This window comes from Ailuropoda melanoleuca, chromosome 13, assembly GCF_002007445.2.
Source record: "Ailuropoda melanoleuca isolate Jingjing chromosome 13, ASM200744v2, whole genome shotgun sequence".
In the NCBI taxonomy this organism is placed as follows: domain Eukaryota; kingdom Metazoa; phylum Chordata; class Mammalia; order Carnivora; family Ursidae; genus Ailuropoda; species Ailuropoda melanoleuca.
This window is the reverse complement of record NC_048230.1, coordinates 207235-222385: the sequence shown is the minus strand read 5'-3', so window position 1 is coordinate 222385 and position 15151 is coordinate 207235. Positions and strand designations below refer to the sequence as shown.

At 40.7% G+C, this 15151-nt stretch overlaps 1 protein-coding gene across 4 annotated transcripts in view; it reads right to left on the bottom strand.

Moving 5' to 3' along the window:
• Positions 1-6233: 6233 nt before the first annotated feature.
• The window catches only part of ITGAE (integrin subunit alpha E), a 69364-nt gene continuing 60446 nt past the window's right edge, over positions 6234-15151 (bottom strand). For 3 of the 4 annotated variants that reach the window (XM_034640839.1, XM_034640841.1, XM_034640842.1), the window contains 4 exons: positions 15020-15112; positions 13766-13855; positions 8788-8901; positions 6234-6511 (listed from right to left, as the gene is read on the bottom strand). In XM_034640839.1, the coding sequence (XP_034496730.1) occupies positions 6416-6511; positions 8788-8901; positions 13766-13855; positions 15020-15112 (393 nt within the window). In that variant the 3' untranslated portion in view covers positions 6234-6415. The remainder of the gene's footprint in view (positions 6512-8787; positions 8902-13765; positions 13856-15019; positions 15113-15151) is intronic. The other variant, XM_034640840.1, reaches the window with a different exon arrangement.

Below are 15151 nucleotides of genomic sequence, written 5' to 3'. Positions count from 1 at the left end.
TTCTATCCCAGAAGATGGTGCAGTTCAAAGAGCTAATGAGAAAATACCAGGGCCATATTTTAAATAGACAAGAAAGAAAAAGTAAAGCACAGAGAGGGGAAAAAAAGTCATCTTATTTCATAGGAAAATACATAGTCTTGCCAGCAAAGTAAACTAAAGTTATGACTATACACCAATCAAGCAAACGAGCTAAGCAAAAACAGAGATCCCAGAACATGTTCATGCTGCTGACCATGTAACACGGCTGAGTCTTTCTGGAAAGCTCTTTGGCATTGTATAGTAATTACAAAAACGTCTTTAATTGCACTTATGGAAAAAGTTGAAAGGGGCTCTTTATAAACTGTAAAGAGCTATGCAAATTTAAGTTATTAATTCCCCAGACACATTAACCTAAGATGTCACCTCTCCCTATCCACTCCACCCACATTTGGCAGCAACATTTTTTCTCTGACACTGGTTCCTTGAAAATGGTCACAAATTCTCACAAATGGCAGAATATATGATTCTATTTATGTAAAAGAAAACAAAACCCCAAAACTATATACTATTTATGTATATATGTGGATATTTATAAATGCACAGAATAAAACCTGGAAGGATATACGCTAACCCAGTTCACCTCAGCTTCTAAGGAGGGGCTCAGATGGAACAGGGTGTGACAAAGGCAATTTTACACCTTTTTTTTTTTTAATGTATTTATTTGAGAAAGAGCAAGAGCATGAGCGGGAGGGGCAGAGGGAGAGGGAGAGAAAATCTCCAGCACACTCCGCGCTGACAGCAGAGTCCAAGGTGGGGTTTGACCTCACAACCCTGAGATCATGACCTGAGCTGAAACCAAGAGTCTGACACTTAACAGACTGTGCCACCCAAGCATCCCAATTTTTCACTTTTCACTAGGATCTTACTACGACAGTGTTATTATTTATGTACTTTCCAAAATATCCTATTAATCAGTCATGTTAGTTAACTGACATTGGGAATTGTCTATTTAGGTGCATCCAGCTACTTCCTGAACTCTGGTATTAGAACTACTCTTCCTAAAGTGATGCAACGTTTTCCTTGATTCCATTTACTAAATCTGTTCTTAAAGTAATGACGGGGCTGGCTGGCTCAGCTGGTGGAGCATGCAACTCTTGATCTCAAGGTCATGGGTTTGAGCCCCACGTTGGGTGCAGAGATTACTTAAAAATAAAATCTTAAAAAAAAAGTAAAGGTAGAATTCTGGCACTATTACAAAGTTTACTATTACTAATTATAGCTAGGAGACCCAAAAATATCTAGATCCTGATCTTAAGTAAATATCCCTCCTTATAGGGGTAGAGACGTGCATAGAGTATACACTATTTGTGGATAAGGTAAGATGCTGGGCGTGGCCATATGAAGCATCCCTTTCTCAAAATTTAATTAGGCCTAAAAATTTGACAGATTTCGGTTTTCACATCTGTTTCATGCCATCCCTCCAACAACCAAATCCAAAGTTCCGAAGTTACCACAAAAGAAAAAGGTTATTTGAATCTGTACTCATTAGCCTGTAACAAGGGGCGTTTTCGCCATGCTGATGTCCAGCTGACCTCATGTTGGTCCTTATCCGGTCAGGACAGTGGCCATGACCTGCTGTCCTTAGATCTATACAAGCTATGGCACTTCCTGTTCCCAGGCAGAAGAGGGTGAACAGGAAATAGAAAATGCCTGGGGGGCGCCTGGGTAGCGCAGTCATTAAGCGTCTGCCTTCGGCTCAGGGTGTGATCCCAGCGTTCTGGGATCAAGTCCCACATCAGGCTCCTCCGCTGGGAGCCTGCTTCTTCCTCTCCCACTCCCCTGCTGTGTTCCCTCTCTCGTAGGCTGTCTCTCTGTCACATAAATAAATTAAAAAAAAAAAAAGGAAATAGAAAATGCCTGGCACTAGAAAGTCATCTTTTAGAATAAAGACAAGGCCTTGGCCAAAGTTACAGCGCCTGAATTTGTAAAATCTAATCATGTCTCTTTATAAGTCCCCTCCCTTCTCAGACAGGTCCCTCATGTAGTCTCTTAACTACAATTGCATTGGCTTAACTCCAATCAGATCAGCACAGCTGTCAGTCAACAGATCATTGGTGCTCAATATATGGTTTGACTGTTAACAATGAGAGTAGTAGGGTCTTATTTATAATAAAAAAGTATAAAAGGGCTGTAAGTCACCTAGAACACAAAATTTGGACATAACTCCTGAGCCCAACAACAGAGAAATATTGAAGCAAATTTACCTCTTTCCTTGCCTTTAAAGGCAAAACCTCTGAAATAATTCAAGAAATATAAAGAAGGAAGAGCTGTAGCATTGGACACAGAGAACGATATAATAAAGGGACTAAAAATATGAAGGAATTCCTGCAAGAAGTGAAGCAGATGGATCAGATCAACAGAGAAGCTGATCGTGCCAAAGAGCCTGGTGATGTACCACAGGTAACTAAGAGGCTCTGTGAGAACCGGACGGGTGTTCCTACCGAGCCCCAGAAATTACCCAGAGGCAGGACGGCAGGGAGTGGGACCGTGGGCAGCTGTGAGGCAGGCAGTGGAGGGTGCACAGAGAGATCCCACTAACTTCTCAGAGCTCTACAAGTTCTAGTCAAAGAAATAAGGGTGAAAAGAGTATAAATATAAGAAAGACTCCAAATCACCATTATTTCCAGATAGGATTTTCTCCTTTGAAAATCCAAGAGAATCAACTAAGAAGCTATTAAAAAACAAAGTACAGGAGATGCCTGGGTGGCTCAGTCAGTTAAACGTCTGTCTTTGGCTCAGGTCATGATCCCAGAGTCCTGGGATCAAGTCTTGCATTGGGCTCCCTGCTCAGTGAGGAGCCTGCTTCTCCCTCTCCCTCTGCCACTCCCCCTGCTTGTACTCTGTCTCTGACAAAATTAAAAAATCTTAAAAAACAAAACAACCCCCCCCAAAGTTCAGTAAGATGGCCAGATAAGATAAATATTCAAAACAGATTGTTCTAGATACAAGCCCTATTATCAACCAGGGGAAAAAGTTCATAGTAGCAATAAAAAATATAATACCGCTGCAAGTGAGTCTTCATAAATTAAGATCTCCGAAGAAAATTATAAAACCTTGCTGCAGGGTGTTTTTAAAAATGTCAGCAATGGGGCCCCTGGGTGGCACAGCGGTTAAGCGTCTGCCTTCGGCTCAGGGCATGATCCCGGCGTTACCGGATCGGGCCCCACATCAGGCTTTTCCGCTATGAGCCTGCTTCTTCCTCTCCCACTCCCCCTGCTTGTGTTCCCTCTCTCGCTGGCTGTCTCTATCTCTGTCAAATAAATAAATAAAATCTTTAAAAAAAATAAAAAAATAAAAATCTCAGCAAGTGGAGGGACGCCTGGGTGACTCGCTCCGTTAAGTGTCTGTCTTCGGCTCAGGTCATGATCTCAGGGTCCTGTCCCTCATTGGGCCCCCTGCTCAGCAGGGAGTCTGCTTCTCCCTCTCCCTCTGCCCCTCTCCTCTGATCATGCTCTCTGTCTCTCTTAAATAAATAAATAAAATCTTTAAAAAGGATTTATTTGTCAGAGAGAGAGTACAAGCAAGGGGAGCGGCAGGCAGAGGGAGAGGGAGAAGCAGGCTCCCTGCTGAGCAGGGAGCCCAATGTGGGGCTCGATCCCAGGACTCTGGGATCATGACCTGAACTGAAGGCAGACGCTTAACCGACTGAGCCACCCAGGTGCCCTGACAAATCTTTAAAAAAACAAAACATCTCAGCAAGTGAAGAAATGTCATATTTCTGACTAGGAAAACAATACTGTAAAGAAAGCAATTCTTCCCAACCTAATCTGTACATTTGAATTAAAATCCCAAAGGGTTTCTTTTATGAATTTGAAACACAGATACTAAGAATTGTCTGAAAAAATATAATCAGTAATTTTTCTTAAGAATGAAAATGTCCTATCAGGTATCAAAATTTACTGCATGAAAACTGGTATCAAAAACAGGATACCATTTTTCACAATGATCAGGTTAGCAAAATAGTTAAAGTTTGATGGTGCCCAGTGATGGCAAGGTACACAGTGGCACTTCATATACTCTAAGTGTGGGTAAAAACTGGTAAAGACTTTTTGGAGGTTGCCATCATCTATTTAAAAAAGTTTAATTGAAGCATAGTTGACAGATAATGTTACATTAGTTTTAGGTATACAACACAGTGATTCAACTTCTCTACGTTACGCTGCGCTCACCTCAAGTGTAGCTACCGTCTGTCACCGTACGAGACCATTACAATGCCACTGACTGTAATCCCCATTCTGTGCCTTTCATTCCTGTGATTTATTTCATCTATCAAAATTTTAAATGCACACAATCTCTGAGCCAATAATGGTGCTAGGAGCTTACCCATCAGTATACTTGAAAAGCATACTATATAGGATACCTGTTTAGAGATGTTCATCATACCTTTTCTTTGTAATAAAAAAAAGGAAATAGAAAAAACTTAAATATCCGCTTTGTTAAGTAAATACAACTCAGTACATTACGGAACTGTTAAAAAGATTGGGATAGATTTGTAGATGTTGCTATTGAAAGATACCTAGAATCTATTAGATGAAAAAGCAGGAGGTGGAACACTACATACAATGTAATTCCATTTATATATAGATTTATATAAATAAATGTCTAGAGAGAGAGAAAGCTTATGCTGGTATATGCATAGGAATATTTTTAAAGAATATCTTAAAATTTATTAACAGTGGCTGCATTTGGAAAGAGATTGGAGGTGGAGAAGAGAGAGAGACTTACTTTTCCTTTTTTAGATATCTTTGTGCCACTGTTTTAAATTTATCATTTGCATAATGCTAGAAAGTGTTCCTTTAGTTGTGGTACTGGTACAGGAACAAACGTATCAGTGAAACAAAATTAAATTTCCAGAATTTATATGTATACGTATGAATTTCACAAGGAGTTATAGAATTGCCAATTATTAATGAGCATTTCAATAAATGACATAGGGACAACTATTACTCATTGGAAATAATATAGTTAGACTCAAGGTCAACAAGGAAACAGAAACCACTCTAGGTATTTCAAGCAGGAAGGGATTTAATAAAGAGAGTTATGCTTCAAATTTGTCAAGAGGGCTGGAAAATAAAAACAGGAGAGCTGGTATCACCCAGAGGTCGGGAGTTGCAAGAAGCTGCCACCACTGCTGGAGGCCACAGCCAAAAGGAAGACTTCTATCTTTCCACCTTCCAGTCTCATGCAAGTGCCTCTCACTGGCAAAACCTAAACTAGAAACCCACCGCAAAGGAGTCTGGGCAATGTTTAAAGCCTTTCAGCCCCTGTGATACAGGAAAGTGTGGATAAGCAAAGGAGGTGGTTATTTCAGTAAGTGGTGTGGTGAAGTTAGTTATGCTTCTGGGAGAAAAAAACCCCAAAAAACCAAAACAAAACAAAAAAACAAAACTCAGTCCCTAATTCATACCTTATACAAATATAAATTTCAGAAAAAAAGAAAATTTAAAAGAAATAATGAAAGCATCTGAATTAGATAAAGACGAGGATTACTTTCTTTGTTATATACTGGTACACCACTTAATTTTTATGCAATAACTTTTATGATCCAGGAAAACAAAGATTGCTCCATTGCAGGGTTAAGCGTAGGGAGATGGGTCAAGTTTTAACATGGGGCATAAAGATAAAATAAGATACTAAGAACAAAGCCAGCCTGTAACTAGGCCCTAATCTCTGTGCCTCCAACTCCCAGGCCAGGTTTCATCTCCTCCTGTGGAAGAGTGCGCTCTCCTAGCGACAGTACCAAGGAACTAAAGTCTCCCTGAGCAATCCACTAAGCAGGAGGCTGGGTAAGGAATTAGCACAGAGTATTAAGTAGATATATTCATACACACAACAGAAATGAAACTACAGAACAAAGTCTTGGTTTTCTCTTTGCCTCCCTAGTTACTATTTTGGTGACTTTTGTTCTACTTTTTACATTTGTTACAGGTGGTGCTTTTTTGTGGCCTGACTTGAAATAACAGGGCAACATCTTAGGATCTTGAAAATGCCAGACTAGGAAATGCTTCTGACCACTATCCCCCAAGATGTACTTTGTGGAAGGCCTAGTTGGGAGACATCAGTAGACATGCCAAGAAAAAGCGTTGTTAGGCAAGTAAGGTTGCAACTGCGGTACCTCCTCTTGAGGGAAAATCACAAAGTATATCTCCGTATTGAAGGCATTTCTGTAAAGAAAACAGCTTAATTTTATGTAATATCAGATGTTTCCCAAGTTTATTTTCTGCACAACACACACTTTCGGGACAAAGTATGGTTAAAAAACAATATCTCACAAACAATCTGTTCGATTCCACTCTAGAACATCTTAAAAAAAAAAAAAAAAGGAACGACACCAACACTGGTTGATGTTCTCTCCCAAGAGATGAGGAAGCTGGTCCTAATTTTCTTCTGCGAGCAGATTCTCTGATTTCAGCTGGGCCTTCCTTGTGCTGTCCAAGTTCACATGTTGGTATTTTCTTTTAAAAAAGCCACACTGAAACAAAGGAGGGGAAGTCCCATTATAGGCCTAAGATACCAACCTGTTTTAGAAAACCATTATGTAGTTGTTACCAAAATAGCTCCTACACTCCTCTGCTTCTCATGCCTCCTCTGAATCTCTCCCTGACAATCCGATCCTTCAAGATCTTTTTTAAAATCAGGAACTATTTTTTTTATTTAAATTCAATTTAAATCCAACATATAGTACATCATTAGTTTTTGATGTACTGTTCACTGATTCATTAGTTGTGTATAACACCCAATGCTCATCACATCACGTGCCCTCCTTAATGCCCATCACCAGTTACCCCATCCCCCCATCCTCCTTCCTTCTGCAACCCTCAGTTTGTTTCCTGGAGTCAAGAGTCTCTTGTGATTTGTCTCCCTCTCTGATTTCTCCCATTCAGTTTTCCCTCCCTTCCCCTATGGTCCTTGGCACTATTCCTTATGTTCCACATGAGTGCAACCATATGATCACTGAGTTTCTCTGATTGACTTATTTCACTTAGTTTAACACCTTTCAGTTCCATCCATGTCAATGCAAATTGTGGGTATTCATCCTTTCTGATGGCTGAGTAATATTCCATTGTGTGTATATATATATATATATATATATATATATATATATACATATACCACATCTTCTTTATCCAGTCATCTGTTGAAGGGCATCTCGGCTCCTTCCACAGTTTGGCTATTGTGGACATCGCTGCTATGAACATTGGGGTGCATGTGCCCCTTCTTTTCACTACATCTGTATAAGATGTGTCTTAAATGCTGCCTTTCCACAAGCCTTTTCTGGTGCTCATTCTCCGGTCAGAAGTGAAAAATCACCCTCCTCTTAAGCCCCCAAACTCCCTAACCTTTTTAAGTAATTCTGCAAAGTATTATAGTTTCAGCTATAATGGATCTTATTTATGTAAAAGTACTCAGCCTACTATGGATAGTATGGCCTCCTACATCAAGAAACTCACAATCTAGGAGCACCTGGCTGGCTCAGTAACTCTTGATCTCAGGGCTGTAAGTTTGAGCCCTATTTTGGGTGTAGAGATTGCTTAAAAATAAAAAAAAAAATTGACTTCATCAAGATAAAAAGCTTCTGCACAGCCAAGGAAACAGCCAAAAAAACTAAGAGGCAGCCCNTTGTTGGTGGGAATGCAAGTTGGTACAGCCACTCTGGAAAACAGTGTGGAGGTCCCTTAAAAAGTTAAAAATTGAACTACCCTATGACCCAGCCATTGCACTACTGGGTGTTTACCCCAAAGATACAGACGTAGTAAAGAGAAGGGCCATATGCACCCCAATGTTCATAGCTGCATTGTCCACAATAGCCAAATCATGGAAGGAGCCGAGATGCCCTTCAACAGATGACTGGATTAAGAAGTTGTGGTCCATATATACAATGGAATATTACTCAGCTATCAGAAAGAACGAATTCTCAACATTTGCTGCAACATGGACTGCACTGGAGGAGAAAATGCTAAGTGAAATAAGTCAAGCAGAGAAAGACTATCATATGATTTCTCTCATCTATGGAACATAAGAACTAGGATGATCAGTAGGGGAAGAAAGGGATAAAGAAAGGGGGGGTAAATCAGAAGGGGGAATGAAACATGAGAGACTATGGACTATGAGAAACAAACTGAGGGCCTCAGAGGGGAGGGGTTGGGGTAATGGGATAGACCGGTGATGGGTAGTAAGGAGGGCACGTATTGCATGGTGCAATGGGTGTTATATGCAACTAATGAATCATCGAACGTTACATCGGAAACCGGGGATGTACTGTATGGTGGCTAACATAATACAATAAAAAATCATAAAATAAATAAATAAATAAATAAATATTTTAAAAAACTCACAATGTAGTAGGAACAAAAATAATTAATATACAGTGATGACTGCCACTTGGGTTTCCAGAAAGCAGCTTGTTCACAGGAAAAGCATATAACTCAGTTCAGAGGACTGAGGAATCTCTGGGCTGAGATTTAAGGAAAGAGTGTGAACAAGGTGAAAAAGTGGGAAAAGGCATTGGCATAGGGGGGTGGCAGAACAGATACATCAACTTATTTAGTTACATGTGTTTAGAGGAAAAAGCAAGACTTAAGGGTGGAGAGGGGCAGAGGCCACAGAGTGAGGGTCTTGAAAGCAGTATAAAAGTTTGAACATTAAAACAGGGGAAGGAAAGTAAAGGATTTAAATAGGGTAATGACCATCATATCTGTTTTAGGAAAATCTCTCTGTACTCTGATATTTCACATGAGTAGAACTGACCTGGAATAGGATGATTATAATCACGGTCAAAGCCAGAAGGCCACTAACACTGCTTAAAATAATGATAATGACGACAGGCAAATAATACTCCTCCTTCAGGAAGATGACAGTGATCTGGAACAAGACAAGATCATCCAGTAAGTCTGCTGAAGCAGATGAGAAAAAAATTCTACATGTTATTTTAAGGAGCAAAATATGAGAACTTGGCAACCTTCTGTATATTGACCAAGGCTGACAGTAAAGCAAAAAGCTAAATGTTTCTTGATGCATCGTCTAAAATTATTTAATGAGAATCTTCCAGTTTTTGGTCCCACATGTAGAGTGTATGGTAGATACCACTCCGTACTAACAACTACAAAGTTGAATAGACTGAAAAATCAATAACTCTTGACTTCCTAAGAGAGGGAAGGACACTTGGAAAACTGCTGACCCCAAGATTGGTGAGAGAGATAGATAAATAAGGGAGTAGAGGCTTCCCAGTGCTGGGGTAAGAAAACCTGATCTGTAGTTGATGAATTATGAGAAGCTCAGTACTGACAACTCTCAGAGTTAAAAACCCAAGGGAACCCAGTCATAAAAGAGCCCCCACAACACTATAAGGTTTTCCTCCAGGAGCTTTACCAGGTTCCTACAGAAAATACTGGAGAAAAATCCCTTTGTGCTTCTGGCAAGGGGAGGGGAAAAGGAACCATTTTGAAATAGGCCAAAGCACTCTGTTTGGCCTACCCTCAGGGGAAACTAGTTAATTGGAGCCTAATCTGCTAAGGTATTACCAGAGCCTAACTGACCCGGGGTAAGGGAAATACCCAACTCAAGCCCACTCTAGGTATCCTGTCCCACCTAAGGGGGTTGGAAAAAAATGAGAAACACTTGTGAAGTTCACAGCCCAGAGGCATAGGCTCACTAAAAGACTGAAACCTAATCACAGGATGGTAGAGCACTTCCCCTCCCCACACCTCACCACATTAGTAAAGACCTATTTACAGCAGTTCCTTTTCCCTGGTACATCATGTCCAGCTATCAAGAAAAAATTATCAGGAAAAAAAGAAAAGAAAAAAATTATAAAACAGACCAAAAGGCAAAAAAACATAATTTGAAAACACAAAGCTTGCATCAGAACCAGACATGGAAAGGATGTTTGAATTATCAGACCTGGAATTTATTTATTTATTTATTTATTTATTTTAAGATTTTATTTTTATTTATTCGACAGAGATAGAGACAGCCAGCGAGAGAGGGAACACGAGCAGGGGGAGTGGGAGAGGAAGAAGCAGGCTCATAGCAGAGGAGCCTGATGTGGGGCTCGACCCCAGAACGCCGGGATCACGCCCTGAGCCGAAGGCAGACGCTTAACCGCTGTGCCACCCAGGCGCCCCAGACCTGGAATTTATAACAACTATGATTAATATGGTAAGGGCTCTAACGGCTAAAGTAGACAGCATGCAAGAACAAAGACAAAGAACAGATAGGTAATGTAAGCGGAGAGATGGAAACCCCAGAAAAGAACCAAAAAGATGTGCTAGAGATAAAAAAACAACAAAACAAAACAACCCCACACACTGTAACAGAAACGAAGAATGCCTCTCATGAGCCCATTAGTAGACTAGCCATGGCTGAAGAAAGAATCATACCATAAGTAGCCTTGAAAAGGAAAGAGAACAAAAACTGGATGGAAAAAACACACAATAGCACCACAAAATTATCTAAGGAACAAAATACTTTAAATTATTTTGGTCCGTCAGGAAATCAGTTAAGGATTCTTTGACAGTTTAACAGAAGTCTCAGAGAATTATGGTCTCTAGGTTTTAGAGAACACTGAAAGACTAAAAGAAAATCAGTTCTACATCCAGCCATTCCACCCTGGGTCCTTGAGCCCCAAGCTCCTCTTCAAAATGATGACCTATTTTAAACGATCTCTAAGTCCTTTTCAACTCTGTTCTGATAGCTCTTTTTGACCTTGCACAAATCCCACAAGAAATATATGACAAAGATACTGGTCAGCTCATCACCAAACTCAAGTGTATGTCACCTCAAAGACATGACAATAAAGGCAAAATGGCATCCATGTATACTACAGTTGACCCTTCAATAACACGGGTTTGAACTGCATAGGTACTCTTATATGCAGATTTTTTTGGATAAATACAGTACTATAAATGTATCTTTTATGATTTTCTTAATATTTTCTTTTCTCTAGCTTACTTTATTATAAGAATATAGTATTTAATATAATAAGGCTTTTGGCCCACAGTACGCTATTAGCAAAGTTTTTAGGGAGTCAAAAGTTATACATGGGTTTTCAACTATGTGGGGAGTTGGCACCACTAACCCTCATGTTGTTCAAGAGTCAACTGTACTGAGGCGCCTGGGTGGCACAGTCGTTGAGCGTCTGCCTTCGACTCAGGGCGTGATCCCGGCGTTCTGGGATCGAGCCCCACATCAGGTTCCTCTGCTGGGGGCCTGCTTCTTCCTCTCCCACTCCCCCTGCCTGTGTTCCCTCTCTCACTGGCTGTCTCTCTCTCTCTGTCAAATAAATAAATAAAATCTTTTTTTTAAAAAAAAGAGTCAACTGTACTTACAGAGTTCTATTAGAAGCCATCCCCAGCACTGTTGTCTAAAGGCTGTCTCAATTTTAGGAGTCAAAGCCCTCTTCTCACTAACAGGATTCAGCTAGAAAGCTCAGGGGACACTGCTTCCCAAGTGAGACCGAGTTATGGCCCTCCCATGGCCAGAGCTTCCCAGGACTTAAGCGGGGCCAGAGGGCCACCAAGACTTCTCCACCTGCCCAAAACACTGAGTTCCTTTCACGCACGTGTTTAAGCATCAAGGTCAGGGGGGCTTTGGAAATAATTTCTGTATGGGTTGGAAAGCTGGACAAATTTACCTTTAAGATTTTTTTTATTTTTGAGACACCACTCGCGTGCACACGCACACATGCACTTGTGCAAGCAGGGGAAGGCAGAGGAAGAGGGAGAGAATCTTTAGTGGTCTCTGCGCTGAGCACAGAGACTGATGTGGGACTCCATCCCTGGACCCTGAGATCATGACCTGGCCTGAAACCAAGAGCTGAATGCTCAATTAACTGAGCCACCCAGGCGTCCCTGAACAAATTTACCTTTAAGGACTCTTCCAATTAAGTTATAAATACTGGTTACTTCCTAGGGTTGACTCTCCAGGCAACTATTTAATTCATATGCAGCTGAGCTTAATAGGAGTAAGTTCTGGTCCTTGAGAATAGGGAGGGAGCAAAGCAACAGAGAGGGAGGAAGAACAAGAAGAGAGCTGGTTTTTCTTCTATGGAAGAGTGAAGTGGAGGTCAGGGGGGCAGGACTTGAGAATCTGGGTTTAGGAAAGTAATGAAAGGAAGTCCCAAGGTCAGATTTCAGTAGAAGAAATGCTCCTCTTTCTCAAAGCCTCTTCCCCTTTTCCTCTTCCAAACCCACAGTTTCCAAATTTGACCTAAAGCTACCCTGGTAAAGGTGAAGCAAGAACCAGAACACAGGATACTAGTGCTTGTAGTCCAACACTGATGGTAGCCTACCCAACAACCATTCTCTCCTTTTAATTTTCGTTCAGAAATCATGACTGGTCTAAGCTAATCATGACAGAGCTATTCCCCTTTGTCAGTGACTGACATGAGATCCAGTTCTCACTGAAAAGATGTAAGGAGACAGCTGCTGGGAGTTTTTAGGAAAATTTCCCTCCCTAAAAAAGGAAGACACACTTAGAGAAATCCTTTTGCTATTGATCTCTTGCTTCCTATTTTGTATCCTGCCACATGAAAACACAGCACTGGGAGAGGTGGCATCTTTGTGCTGGCCACAAGGGAAGGCATCACCAACACAGATTGTAGGGCACAAGATGCAAAGGAGCCAGGCCGTTGACCAGACAAACAGATGCCTTTATGCAACATTAGTGGGAGTTTTCCCTTACTTGCAGATGAAATGCACTTGGATACATGGCTATTTATACTCATAGGTTCATTCTACTTTAGTTGCTTATTGTCAGGAACAGCATAATACTTTGCTTAGGGTATTGAATTTAAAGAAAGAAAAATAATTATGGGGAATCTATGTACAGAAATAAAAGCAACAGTAAGAAAGGGAAATAAATTATTTACAAATATGTGCATATATGAAACTGTTAACCATAGCACTCTTTGGGAAGAGAGAGTTGGGGACATGGGAAGGGGGGGAATAAGGAACCATTATTTTTCATCTGATGTTTTTCTGTAAGGCTTGGATTTTCTTGCTATTCGTTTTTGGTTTTTGTTTTTTTTTTTAATCTGGGCAGTGGGATAACGGAGCACTTCTCTGGAGAAGTGTTCCTTTCTCCGCCTCCAGGAAGGAAATCAGGGGACCTAATATTTAGCAATCCAGTCTCACTCTCTTGACATTCCTCCCAGTAACGATCATGCCTGACTAAAGAGCCCACAGATGGATTATCTCTCCAGCCGGCTGCTGCTACCAGCTGACACTTAAGCACATCTAGGTTAAGTGTCAACAAGATCATTTAGCCCATAGATCACAGACATCACTTTGACTTGTCACACTTTTGTAAAGAAATCTCAAGAGTCCTACTATTTAGTTTAAAATTTATAAAAGAATTACACATTCCTGAGTAACTGGTTAATACTCTAAATACTGATACTGCACACTAGGGAGACAGTCAATGTATAAAAAAAAAATAATTTCTCACTTGGCAAATTTTAAAAATACATTTTCAAATTCAAGTATACATAGCTGTTGATTTTAGCCTAGTTATTTCAGCTTAGGCCTCTTCTTCAATTGCCATTTCAAAGATGTAAAAACTGAGGCAGAAGCTGACTAATTCAAGGTCACAGAGGCAGCTGGCCGTAGAGTCAAGATCAGAAGTGGCAAGACTGAAAACAGAAAGAGTTGCCTGTACAGGCCTCTAAGCCTAGACACAGTTTTCCCCAGAACACTGCTCAGAAAACCAGAAAATAGCTAGGGATTACCTTAGTTCTGTGGTTCTCTGCATTCAGCCCCTCATATAGAGATTTGTTGAAAGATATTTCACCAAGGATGTGCAGTTCAGGTACTGGTAACTGTAGGATGGAGATAGATAGAACATTATTTTAGACATAGACTTATTGGTTTTGGACAGCATCTTTTCCTTTAAACGTATTCCTTCTCCTGTATTCCTTTGTCTAGTTAGTGGTCTTGGCAACCACAAAGTTACCAAAGCAAGAAACCTGTAATCATCCCCCAATTCCTTTCCCTTTACACAGCCCCACTCACCAGCCCCAAATCAGTTCTTGACAATTCTTTTTCTTTTTTCCTTTCTCACATCTGTCCCTTTTCTCCATTCCTCATTGCTACTCCTTCAGTTCAGATCTCATCATTCTCACCTGCAACACTGGGAGGAGTTACACTTGATCCTAGCGCCCACTTTAGACTGAGTGATCAGGGAATGCCTCTCTAAGAAGGGAACATAGGAGCTAAATATAAGAAACCATGCACATGAAGATACAGTGGAAGAACAGTGTTGTGCAGAAGGGACAGCGAGTGCAAAGATCCTGTGGCCAGAATAATACTGGAGAAACAGAAAGGACAGAATAGCTGGAGTACAGGAAGTGAGAAAGAGGAGAGTACGAGGAGATAAAGTTGAAGAAGCAGAGACTAGATCATGCAGTGTCTTACAGGCCATTGAAAAAGTATGTGTTTTACTCTGTTCAAATGTCACTTTTTTCTTTTCAGAGCCGTGGCACAATGTTTCCTTTAAAGTAGGTGTTATGTGCCGGGGATGTACTGTATGGTGACTAACATAATATAATAAAAAACATTAAAAAAATAAAATAAAATAGGTGTTATATGAAGAAAGATTTGTAGGGGGCATGGCAAGAGTAGAGAGAGGAGGAAAAGACAGCTTACTGCAACAGCCTGGGCAAAAGATGGTGGCCTGAACTACAACAGTAGCATGGAGATGGAGAGAAGGAAATGAACTTAGAACATAGTTTGGAGGTGGAATGACAGAACTTGGGGCTGGAACAGATATGGGGATATAGGAAAGGAAGGAGTCACCAGTATTTCCTAAGGTAAGTAACTACAGTAAGTTACCCTAGTAAATTACCCCAAGTAATTGTATAAAGAATAGACTGGGGCAACAGGTGAATCAAGACACCCATCTTGGACATGTTACACTTGAGACGCTGTTAACTCTTCTCGGAGAGAGAGACAATCAGATCCGGAGCATTCGCCATCTCAAATACCTGAGATTGAGTCAAGGAGAGCTCTGCAGCCACCGTTACATTTTCTTTATTCGAAGCGATGGTGCAGTTCACTGAATACCATTCTTCCACATACTGAAAAGGAAACTCCGGTTATAGTTAGCACAAGCCCTT